General features: G+C 35.1%; 1 protein-coding gene across 4 annotated transcripts in view; it reads left to right on the forward strand.

Annotated features, from left to right (window-relative positions):
• Positions 1 to 13,080, forward strand: part of MRPS28 (mitochondrial ribosomal protein S28) — a 102,388-nt gene that overhangs the window by 25,391 nt on the left and 63,917 nt on the right. The window contains exons 3-4 of one of the 4 annotated variants that reach the window (XM_082363641.1): positions 2,399 to 2,506; positions 8,778 to 10,773. The exons of the other annotated variants lie outside the window; for them this stretch is intronic. Of the exons in view, the coding sequence (XP_082219767.1) occupies positions 2,399 to 2,492 (94 nt within the window). The 3' untranslated portion in view covers positions 2,493 to 2,506; positions 8,778 to 10,773. Of the gene's footprint in view, positions 1 to 2,398; positions 2,507 to 8,777; positions 10,774 to 13,080 lie in introns of those variants that run through there. 4 annotated transcript variants of the gene reach the window in all.

Genomic DNA, 13,080 nt, shown 5'->3' on the forward strand with positions numbered 1-13,080 from the left:
GAAAACAGTATGGTGGTGAAGCTCTAGAGGGGTCTGTTAAAGACTGGTAGGTAGCCTGTTCTAATATCCTGGGTTATGGTGTCCATGGTATGGTATATTTGAATAGTATTACCACCAATAAGCTAATGACCAGAGGGCCCAGGCTTTGTTTCATAATGGATGTGAATCATAGTTGTGGTGAGACCTGTAGTCACAGGAACTGGTTAATGTCTGACGATGATTAGTAGCTTAGAGTCAGGATGCCTCTTGTTATTTGGGAATAATATATTTCAAAAAAGTTTATTTTACAAAAAGTAGAAAGTTGACTCTATGAATGTAACACTTAATTTTTAATTGATTCATTTTGCAAAATATGTCATTTATTTTCTTGAACCTTGTTAGACCTAAAGTTGTTTAACCTGTTTTTTGTCTTTGTTTTGATGACCCAAGGTCATAATTATAAACATTAATTCCTGTATTGTATCTCAACTCAAATATATAGAATTATTGTTTCTCAGCTACATAACCCTCCAGTTCTGTAGTCTTTGTGTTTCACCTTTGGGTGTCATCTTTCTTATTCTACTGTTGTATCTGTGTCTGCATTTTTAGCTTTCTTAGACTTCCTAATTTTCCTCTCATATCTGATGCCTGAGAAATTGGTCACCAAAATTGTGCTTAAAATAAGAACAACTAGAGTTTGAGTAAGGACCTCACGGCCTCTTATGTAAGTAAAGTGTATGTACTCTAGTACATGAACTTCAACATATATTTTGACCGCTCCTAAACTCCCCTGCTTAATCCTCATTGGGTTCTGTGGAGACTTGGTGTCACCAGCTAACTGACTTCCTGATAAGTGAAGTGTAACCACGTCGGGGTCTTGCCTGTGTTGACTGCCTGTTCACTGATGCCCTTGATAGGGGTTGTCACGTATCAGAAAAGTGTTTGCTGAACCAATCAAGGTGCTGAGTGTCTTGGACAAGAGCAGTTGTCGTGGTTGAGACTTTAACACCTCCAGTGGGAACGGTAGCGAAAATAAGATAGTATTATTGGATCTCAAATACTACTTGAGATGGTGCCAATTCTTACAGTGAATTTGTAAGTAAATGAGTAAATCTCTTAAGAATATTGTTAAGTGCAAAGTATTGCTTTACGGCATTGATTAGTTTGGTTGGCTTGGAATGTACCTGTCGTGCATTTTACCAGTCTCAAGAACTAAGCCGCTGATTTTATTAATCTTATTTTTAAGTAAACTGCGCCATGGTACAATTTTTCACTGAGTCAGCAAACACTTAATGAGCAGCTCTTGTGTGCCACCTCTGCGTTTTATGCTAGAGATGTACAGATGAAGGACAATCCCTGCTTTCAGGGAGTTAGTGATTCAGTCGGGGGATAGAGAAGTAAACCGATATACATAGTACCGTATGAGTTCTATTTCCTGTGTCCTACAGGAACAGAGAAGAGGGCATTGATGATGGAGTCAGCTTGTGTCAGAGACGGTTTCCCAAAGGAGCTAACAGCTGAACTGAGTTGTAAAGGATGGGTAGGAGATACAAAGTGCAGAAAATGGGAGGGAGCTGTACTTGACAGAGTTTTCAGTGAGAGAGAGCCTGGCTCTTCCGGGAACTCAAGTGGCTTAGTTGGCTTAAGTTTAGGAGGAGTGAGGGGGAAGAGTAGGGAGATGGGCAGGAGCCAGATCTTCAAGGGGTTTATATACCATTCTAGAACATTGGGTCTTTATTCTGAAAGTGGTAAAGACACATTAAAGTATTCTAACAGGTAACATGGACCACACTTGTGTTTCAGTGAGATCATTCTGGCTGTGGTATGGTGTGGAGTATGCATTAGAAGAATGAAACCGGAGTTAGGGAGGCCAGTAAGGAAGCTTCTGGAAAGAAATGATAAGAATGTGAATTAAGTCTAGGGGCCAGGAAAGGAGACTTTTATTAATAATTCAGGAGATAGAAGAAACAGGTCTTGGTAACTGAGTAATGGTAGCTTGTGAATCAGAGGGAAAAGTTTCTGATGGTGTTTGATTTCAGACATGAATGACTAGTAGATAGTAAATTGAGTTGTATTGGGGAGGTGGAGAAGGGAAATGTGTTATATTGATACTTTTGCCTGCTTCAAAAATAAAAATTAAAATGCCCAGATTTAGATTAGTTTGATTCTCCTTTTCCCACTCCTGGTTATAATACTTCTGATTAGCATCAGTTAAGGAACATTCCTCTTTTTCACTGAAATATAAAATCCCTGTGGTTAAACCATGCATATCTTTTTGGTTAAAGAGTCTTATTCTCTAAATCTTTTTATTTCATTATGTTATATTTAATTTTGATTTTTTTTAAGAATTGTATACCTTTCTATAAAATCCTAAAGTTCAGTTTTACAAAGTCCATTGATTTCTTAATGTTTCATGAAGATTGCCTCTCTTGAAGCATTATTTCTACACTCAACATCTCTCTCAACACACGATTGACAGCTCTGAAAATCGAAGGGTTTCAAAACAAGCATGATTGGCAGTTCTAAGGTAACTAGCACATGCACTGAATATTATTTGTACTTTTGTTTGACACTAAGGTGGAATAAACAAGCTAATTTCCCAGTCTTTGTTTCTATTTCAGGTTGTGTGATGTATAGGGTCACATAAAGAGCGGGATGGATACTAAATGTTTCAAAAACTAAAGTTTTCAAGGTGTATTGGTGGGGGAAAAAGAAAATAAGAATTTGAATTAAGTAGTTCTTTTTATTCCAGAGGACATGATTAAAAAGTATGCATGTTTTTAAATAGATTGGTGATTGAAAATCATTTTATTAGGTTTTCCTTAACAGATCTCTGATTATTTTTTTAGGATAAAGGAGCATCTGCTGTATTTAACTTTTTAATAAGAAATCTTAAGAATATTATAAATATTCTTATAAATACTATAAATCTTAAGAAAATTATAAAATATCTCAGGAATGACATGAGTTCATGAAACACATGTAATTCAGACTGAATAACATTAGACAAAAAAAAGGGGGGATCATAGATACAGAGAGCAGATTGGTAGTTGTCAGGGGTGAGGTTGTGGGGTGGGTGGAATGGTGAAGGGGGTCAAAAAGTACAAATTTCCAGTTATAAAATAAATAAGTCCTGGAGATAAAATGTACAGCATGGTTACTACAGTAATAATACTGTGTTGCATATCTGAAAGTTGCTAAGAGAGTAGATCTTAAAAAGTTCTCATCACAAGAAAAAAATTTCTTTTGTAGCTATTTATGGTGATGGATGTTAATTAAACTTATGGTGATTATTTCATAATATACACAAATATTGAATCATTATGTTGTACCCTTGAAACTAATATAATGTCAAATGTCAATTATACCTCAATAAAAAAATTTTTTTTTAATGAATAGCATTAAAGTTTCCCACCCACCCTCCCCACTGGGATATATGGCATAGCAGTGCTCTTTTGGATTGATTTTTTTCTATTAGATTCTACTTTGATTGATGTACAAAATTGATTTACTTTATGTGGCATATTCACATACATACAGCTATATTAACCCAGAGATTGTGTAAATTTACATGTCTAGTAAGTTTGCCGTATATGCCTTCCCAGGACTGTAAAGGTTAAAAGTGAATCTGGAAACTACTATGGTGGCTGCTTGTTAAGGAATGCAAGCAATTAAGTGTTCCCACAAAAGCTTTGAAGTTAATATCTTAATAGGACAATGAGGAGAAAAAGTCAAGGCTGCACTCCTACAATTGATTCAGGCTGTAGTTCTATTGACTTAAAAGTAGATTTTAGAAAAATTAAAAGTTATCTTAATAGAAATTGTGAGTTCTATTTTAGTTTGCAGAATTTCGTATTAATTTAGATTGCCACTTGATAACATCTAGAGACTTTCAGGGACCCAGAATTTCAACATGTACTTTGTGATTAGTAATAAGAACAATAATAGCTAACATTTGTTGAACACTCTGTGCTAGGCACTTTGCTAAGAGATTTGCCTCTGTTTTTTAAAAATCTTTCTATTAATCTAAGGTAGATACTGTTAGAATCCTCATTAAAAAGCACTGAAGAAACGAAGGCTTGTAGAGATTTTAAGTAAATTACCCAAGGTCAGCAGCTAGTAAATAAGCAGACTGGTGAGAATGTTAGCTCTAAGTCCATATTGTCAACCTCTACTTTATATATACTCATCAAACACACTTCCAGAGTGAGTGTGTATGTGTGACTTGCTAATTTTCTCATCAAATATTTATTGAGTATCTTAATTACAGTGTGCTGAATGCAGTTTAGAAGAACTGTATGGCATCTTTAGGAGGAAAGATGCATAGAGCCCAGTAACACAGAGGAATATATGAGTAAATGCCTAAATGAATGGTGTGGTTAAGCACAGAAGTGTTCAAAGGAGAACTGGAGAAGCGAGACTTGAAATGGTTTCATGAACAAAAAAAGAGGGCTTCTCAAGGAGATGGAACTTTGGCTAGATTCTGAAGGGTAGGGGGAGGGGCACTGGGAGATGGATAATGAGAGAACAGTGGTGGGGGAGATGGCATGAGCAATGGCACAGAATTGAGAATGAGCTTGGGGGGATTGTATTACAATCTACATCTGTGTAACATATTACTCCAAAATTTAGTGGATTAAAACAATAAACATGTATTATCTCACACAATTGCTGTGGGTCAGGAATCCATGGGTGTCTTCACTGGACAGTCCTGGCTCACGGTTTCTTATGAGCTTCAGTTAAGTTATTGGCCAGGCTGCAGTCATCTGAAGGCTTGACTGGGGCTGCAGAATTTGCTTCCAAGGTGGCTCCTCACTTGCCTGGCAAGTTAGTGCTGGCTGTGGACAGGAGGCCTCAGGCCTCATCACATGACCTCTCCATGGGCTGCTTGAGTGTCCTCATGACATAGCAGTTAGCTTTCCCCTGAGCGAATAATCTAAGAGAGAGCTTGAGGTCGTTGTGATGTCTTTTATGACCTAGTCACACATTGTCACTTCTGCTGTATTCTGTTTTTTAGAAGCAAGTCGCTAAGCCTAACCCATACTCAATGGGAGAGGAGTTAGTCCCCACCTTTTAGAGGGAGGTATATACATAATATGTGTACATATTTTAAGACCACCATGGGTCAAGAGCCCATGGCTTGGATGAAGTTTTAAGGAGTAATATTTGCTTTGCTAGACAGACAAGGATCCTTATAGAAAATTCTGAATTCAAGCTGAAAAATTGTGATGGTGGAGATACAAAGGAGTTGTATTTGGAGATTGGTGTTTTTGAACAATGACACTGGTAGTGATGTGTGAGATGGAATGGATGGGCAAGGCCAGTTCTGAGACTATCATAGTAATCCAGACAGTGGCTTACTAGGGGCTGGCCTAGAGTGAGAAGAGATGGGAAAGGAAAGCTTAGAGAGACTGTTTAAAGAAATGACTGATAGGCTTTGGTGACTGGGGCTTGAGGTTTCCAGCCCAGTGACTAGAAAAATGGAGGTCACAGCAAAAGGGAAGTTGGGTGGAGTTGCTGTTCATAGGGCAAGACATGGAGCTCAGGTTTTTAAATTAATTTATTATTATTTTTTAAAATTAATTAATTTATTTTTGGCTGCATTGGGTCTTTGTTGCTGCAAGTGGGCTTTCTCTAGTTGCAGAGAGCAGGGGCTACTCCTCATTGCGGTGCGCAGGCCTCTCATTGCGGTGGCTTCTCTTGTTGCAGAGCACAGGCTCTAGGCGCGTGGGCTTCAGTAGTTGTGGTTCCCGGGCTCTAGAGTGCAGACTTAGTAGTTGTGGTGCACGGGCTTAGTTGCTCCGCAGCATGTGGGATCTTCCCGGACCAGGGCTCGAACCCATGTCCCCTGCATTGGCAGGCAGATTCTTAACTGCTGTGCCACCAGGGAAGCCCGGAGCTCAGTTTTAGACATGTGGTTATTCTGTAGATGTTTGGCCATGTGAAAGTGGATTTATGAGAAATTAGGCTGTAGAATAACAGTAGACCTGAAATTAGCAACTTCATATTGGGCTCTAAGTTTCTATATCTTCTGATTTTATCAGCAAAACACACGACAAAACAAAAAAGAAAGGCAACAGCATCAGTGCAGATTTGTGTTTGTGCCACGTTAAGTGAGAGTGATTTTTTTTTTTCCCCAAAAAGAAATCTTGTGGTGTTCAGGTTCAGGCATCCTGTTGGAGCTGAATAGCTTTGTTCCTAAAAGTGAAATGCAAATGTAGAAATAGCAGATGGGATCCTTTCAGAGAGGTAACATATCTTGCCAGGTGTATTCAATATAGGTTCATATTATATGACTTCAACCAGAGTTCTGAAAATTCTTTCATTCATTTCTAGTAGATTCTTCATTACTTTACCTTTTTCAATCTCAGGTCTCTTGTTCCTGTCTTCCACCTCCTTAGCAGATCACCTTATCTTCTTCTTTATTAAGTTCATACATTAGTTTAATCTGTATGAAATTGCTGGTTTTTTAAAGTAAAAAATAGTTGAATATCTGAAATTTCAAATGCTTCAACCTAATACTCCCTGGCTTTCCTATTCTCTACCTTAAATTTTCTCTGTATCATCTTATCTAGATTCTATAAAATTTGAAACATTTTACCCTTCAAGCTATTATTCTGTTCCTCCCTGTCCCCCAAATTGCCCTTATTTTCTAAATTTCCATTTCTTCCTCAGTTTAGCCCACCTGACTCTGCCCTCACCATTGTACTAATTGAAAGCACCCTCTTAAATTCATCAGTGACCTTCTGGTCCCCTGCCCAGTCGTTTTTGCTCAAGCTCTCTGTAATATTCAGCACTCTGTGTTGGCTGTTCCCTTTTCTGAAATTGTCATATACCTTCTTTTTCTTGGTTCTCCTTCTATTTCCCTGTTGTTTTTCTACACTCCTCTAGAAGTGCTTTATAAAATTTTTGAGGATGAAATGGTAGGAAGGAGATACATTCTTGGAATGTGCAGGGAAGTTGAGCGGGGCAAGTATCAGGAAGAACATGGGCCCGGAGGGCAAGAGGCCTTGGTTCTAATCCTACATCAGTCAGTGTGTACAGCGAAAGTTCCTTTATCCAAGAGTCTAAACCTAGGCTAATTTAACCAAGAGAATTGTTCAAAAAAGGAGTGCTTTCGAGCTCCCCTATTAAAAAACCCCAGCATTATAATAATTGAAAAATACTTTATAAGCCTGTAAATGACACTTACGTCTTTGTTTATATGTATCCCTTCTTCTTTTATTTGGTAAATTCAGTTTCAACATAGTCCTGTACTTGAAAATATGATGCTTTGCTTTTAGCTTGTTTTAATTTTTAAGAAAAGATTTTCCCATAAGTATACTACAGTTAGATTTCTTCTAAATTTTTAATTCAGAACCTTAATTTTGGACCTAAAATAGAATACTTTGTGTTTCTTTTAAAAATGCAGATTAGCTATTAAATAGGTATAATTAGATTCTTAATTAGTACTGATTGAGCATATTATAATGTTTATGTGGATTCTATGCTATTGCCTGTGTCATTTTTGAATTTACTAAGCAAATGATTCTTTCCTTGATGTATTTTCCTTGAAAGCATTTTCTTTTATATACAGTACTTTTTTGAAAATGTGGTTATCAATTATTGTTATGATATATAATGGAGAGAGCTGTACTTCTTTCAGTGTGGAATATATGTTATTTGGCTTCCAAAAAATATATTGCTGTGAACGTACATATTTTGAGACTTAACATTTTTGAGTTAACCTTACCTCAAAACTTCTACTTTATTCACCATCCATTTAGTTTTGGCCTTTACATTAATTTTTTATTTACTAGAAAGATATATGCCAAACTATTTTTGAAAGTTAACAACTACACATCAACTCTTGAGATCTCAATCTTTTCCAGGAACTAAATGTCTTTTCCTAATTGCAATTGCCAATATTTTAGCCTGTTTGCTGAATGTAATTTATTTAGAAACTTTAATTTTGAATTTTGCTTGTTTTTCAAATACTGCACCTTCAGCATGAATTTTTTAACGTTGTTTCATTTATTTCACTGAAGGAAATGAAACATTCTGAGGTTTGAAGGAAAACGTTCCAAACGTGGCACCTAACGCTTAGTATATGCTAGCTTGTGGTATAAAATCTGTGTGTGTTAGTAATGGTGCTGATGATGTTGGTGATCACTAACAGCAGCAGCCACTTCCTAATTTTTAGCACTGTTAGGACATTCTCCCTCTAAAGCGGTCTTAAGTCACTTTAAGAAAATAAACATATGCTATTTCTTTTGGCAAAAATAATTTAAAATATCTGGCATAGTGCCTTGCAGATTATAAGTTCACCATAAATATTCATTGCTTACTTTTTTGATAGACAGGAGTCACAAAAGCATTTAGCTAACAGTAGGTATTGCAATTATTGGTTGACGTATACTGTTATTAGTTGCCCTTTGGTGTTAGAAAGGAAAAAAATTGCCTTCAATGAAGAGTATTGAGTATTCCTGTTTCAGTAAAGAAGTGAGATCATCCTAATTTTAAGAAGAAATATAAAATTCATGTTGAATTAATGAGAATTTATTACTTTCCAGAATGAAAATTAGGATGTACTTGTTCTTGTCTTCATAGTTGTCTAACATTATCATAATAGCCAACGATTATTAGCTTTAGCTCTTATTATGTTGAGTCACTTTTCTAAGCACCGTAGTGGTTTAAGGTCATTGGTCCTGAAATAAGAATTCCTGAATTTGAATCCTGGCTGTACTACTTATTAATTGTGTGATCTTGGGCAAGTTGCTTAACTTCATGGAGCCTCAATTTTGTTGCCTTCAAAATAGATGAATGAAATGATTACTGCAAATGGCTTGCGTGAGAAATAAGGTCATCATCGTCACCATCATCATGAACAGCTGACATTACCTTTTCTACGTGTCAAACAGATAACGATACCTTACTTACGTATCTTACTATCTACTTTACAGAGGAAGAAAAGTGAGCCCCAGAGAATTAAGTGACTTTCCAAATCATTTAGACTTGTGTCAGTTACACTTAGCAGAAAACTTGAAGACTTGTGGATTAAACATATAGAGACTTATTTTTCTTGCATAAGAAGGAATCCTGGCTGCTGGAGCTTCCGGGGTTGCTTCAGCAGCTTGACAACATTAGGGCTGCCTTCTCCTTGCGTCACAGGTACAGTAAGGCTGCTGATTCTCCTGGGCTACATGTCTGTGTTCAAGAGAGGAAGAGAGTGGGGGAGGGTACAGTCAGCTTCTCTGTCCCTTTTATCAGGAAAACAAAAGCTTTTTTAGAAATCTCTTCCAGACTTCAGCCTACCTTTCCTTGATCAGACCTGTATAAGATGGCTCCTCCCTAACTGCAGAGAAAGCTCTGAAAACCAGCGTTTAATCTTTTCGTTGTGGAGGCTGCAGGGGAGGAGTAATTCCCCTCCCGTTAACCTAGCCAGAGGGCCCTGCTGCTTTGCCTAAGATCCAATAACTCTTCAGTGGCAGAGCTGAGATTCTAACCCAGGTGTATCTTGCTCCAAAGCCTATTTCTCCTACCCTGCCTCTCAAAGAATCAAGACCCCATCACAAACATTTTGAATAACCATTTTCCAACTTCTGTATGCAGGCACAGTTTTTCTTCTTGAAATTTTGTATTTTTCAGAATAAAAATTTATTTACCTTTTTAGGCTGGCTGAATTTTGAAGGTATAGGTTATGTGTCCCTCCCTATCTTCAAATAAAAATATAAACCAAAAATTAGTGACTGAATGCTTTTTCTATTAGAAATGATTACCAAGATATGTTTATTTCAGGGAATTTCTGATAACATTTTTCAACTTTCTATAGTAAAAAAACATAATACATCATTAAGGTAGTGAGGTTTTGCCTCTTTCCGTTCTAATTATTATGTTTTAACTCATGGTAAATGAGTTTGTTCTATGCTCATTTCCTAAGGGGTGGTTATCCACTGATTTCATTTTCTGGAATAAAGTTATGTCACAATTCTTGGAAACTGCATATTTATTTTTTTGTTTTGTTTTTTCAGAGATGGGGGTGGGATGAGGAGTGGGTGAAATGAAGGTCATAATCCAAATTCTCTATTCAGCCCTCAAATATATAACCGTAACTTACTCTTATTTTGTCTTTTTAATATTTGAGATAAGTTACATTGAATTTTGTAGAGAAAAAAAGGATAAGATACAGTAACATTTTGAGCTAGGCAACATTATCCACATTTTGTAGGCAAGCAGACTAAGCCTAGAGAAGTTAGGAAACTTCTGCAGTCAGTGAACTAGTACAAGGTAGGGTTTGGATTGGAGCCCAACCTGTTGCTCCATGCATTGAGAGGATAGAATCCTCAGCAGTCTGTTCTGTCTGATCTGTCTTAGGACAGATCGTTCTGTTTCTTTTAAAATATTTAAATGACATGTTTATCAAATAAAACATGGTAGGTGCCACTTTTTACATTTGAACAACTTTTTGTTGCAATAAGGTTTTGTAAAATAATCAAGAAACATTATTACGTATAAGCCATAGTTTAACTTAAGCCATACCTTTTGATTTCTTTTGTACCAAATCACTTTACCAGAGATGTTATCAAGTAATATTTATCTCATGTAAGCTAAATTCACCCACATTGTCAACGGTAAACCATCACTGACTAATAAACAAGTGAACTGTTCCCGTATTGACCTTTATAGTCTGAATTGCAAAGTATGTCTTTTAATGACGTTGTGATGTGGTCCATCTACATTTCTGTGTACATTTCTCTCTTTTCAGGTTCATTTTTTGAATTGGATAATTAACTAAGCAAAATATTTCGAGTTGCATTTTTTATTATTAAAAAGAAAGTAGAAAAAAGAAGTATTTATACATCTATAATCGTAAATATCATCAAATACTGTGTTCTTTTACATTAAAAATTTATGGGTTACTGAAAATGCATAAATTTCAATTTATGCAAGTATTCTTTCCCACTTTTCTATATACTCTTTTGTTTATTATAAAAATTATGCTACTGACCAAACCAAATCCAATTAATTCTGTTGGTTTCTTCATTTTAGATTAAAACTTTAATTCATTTATTTATTCTGTTGATATATATTGATCACCACAATGTCAAAGCTAATATTCTTCAGTGATCAAACCAAATTACTAAAATTACACTTATGTTGGAATTTCTGTTATTAATTTTTTCTTTTTGTTTCAACTTGTAAAAGTAATGCGGTCTCATAAAAAAGCTATGGGAAATTCCCTAAGTAGGAAAATTTTAAAACTTCATAGGTCCAATTTTGTAACTATGTATGGTGATGGCTGTTAACTAGACTTCTTGTGGTGATCATTTCGCAGTACATACAAATATTGAATCATAATGTTGTTCACCTGAAACTAATATAATGTTATATGCCAATTATAACTCAATAAAAAAAAAGTACTGCTAAAACTCTAAAAACAAAAGAAACAACAACAAAAAGAAAACCTTCATAGATCCATCAGTCATTTTGGTGAATTTCCTTTCAGTCTTTTCATCTAGACACAGGTTTTCGTTTTGGTTGTATATGGTTTTAATCTCCCTATATAATTTTGAATCACGAGTTTCTCAATTTTGTAGCATAGCCTTTTTCATTATGAAGGATGCTTTATATATCACTAAATATAACAATTTCTTTAAGCAATCCTGTTTATTAGACATTTAGGTTGTTTCTACTGTTTTAACTCTTATAAGTGGCACAGCCATGAACATCTTTGAGGGTAAGACTTCTAGGACTATTTCCTGAAGAAAGATTAAGTGGAATAACTAGGCTTAAAGGTTATTGATATTTTTCAGGCTTATACAAACAGATTGAACATTTCATAGGTTTTTTATTAATAGTATTTCCTTTTTTGTAAATTGTTAGTTTCTTTGCTTAGCTTATTTATCTTTTTGAGATTATAGTGTCTTCCTGATCTATGTATATGAGCTCTTGGTATAGTTAAGGTCGTTCATCTTTTTATTTAAAAAATATCATTTTATTACAAAAGTAATTAAAGCTTATTGCAAAATACAATAAATTCACATAAATTAACAGAAATAAAGATCATCTAGTGAAAACATAATGTAAAAAAATTTCTTAACAAAAAATTGTATTTTTGAATACTATTTTATAACTAGGTTTTCCCTCCAAATAGTTAGGTGTCTAAATATGTCATTATATATGGAATACATAGCATTCCATTACTGTAATTTATTTAACTATTTATATATATTGATGTTGTTTCCAGTTTTCACTATTTTTATAAACACTTCAGAGACAATTCTGTGCATAAATCTTGATATGATTATTGGATTATTTCCTTGAAATAAATTCTTTGGAATGGGAAGACTGGAAAGGATGTATATTCCTTAAAAATTTATACATATTTCCCATTTGCCACAAAGAAACTATTTGTCCCTAACACTAGTTGTTATCATTTTATTTTTCATGTTTGCCAGTCTAATAGACAAAAATACTGTCATTGTTTTAATTTGCATTTCTGATGACTAGCAATGGTTAACATCTTGCCATTTATTTAATTCTGAAATGAATGTTGTATTCCAGTTTCATTGGCCTGTTCCAGTTGCTCATTAGTCTTTGGATTTATCACTTTTTTATTAATTTATACCCTTTGTCATGCTGTTAAAACTATTTACTACCAGTTTATTGTTGGTTACATTTGCCATACAACATTTTTCTATTATTATATAATTGATTTTGCATATTTTTTCTTTTATAGTTTCTAGTTTGGTTGTCATACGTAGAAAAACCATTCCCTCCAAGGAAATATTGGCGTATGTTTCCTTCTAGTATTTTATAGTTTTATATTTCAGTCTTTTTTTTAAACTATTTAAAATTTATTTTGGAATAAGTCAGGACTCCTACTCCCCCACCCCAACCGTAATGATTACTAATATGCACTGAGCTCATATTACCTTCTTTTGTTGTTCTTAAGACACATTTATTTGAATTTTAACCTCTCTTACTTCCTTGAAATCACTGTTGTCCAGGTGACACTTGTGACATAGTTGTCATTGCCTGCCCATATGCAAAATTAGTCTTGACTGTTGATATTATTAACTTATGTTTTGAGCTATGTTCTTGATAGACTGTAAACCACAA

The sequence above is a fragment of the Balaenoptera borealis genome (genome assembly GCF_965194805.1).
Source record: "Balaenoptera borealis genome assembly, chromosome: 17".
NCBI lineage: Eukaryota > Metazoa > Chordata > Mammalia > Artiodactyla > Balaenopteridae > Balaenoptera > Balaenoptera borealis.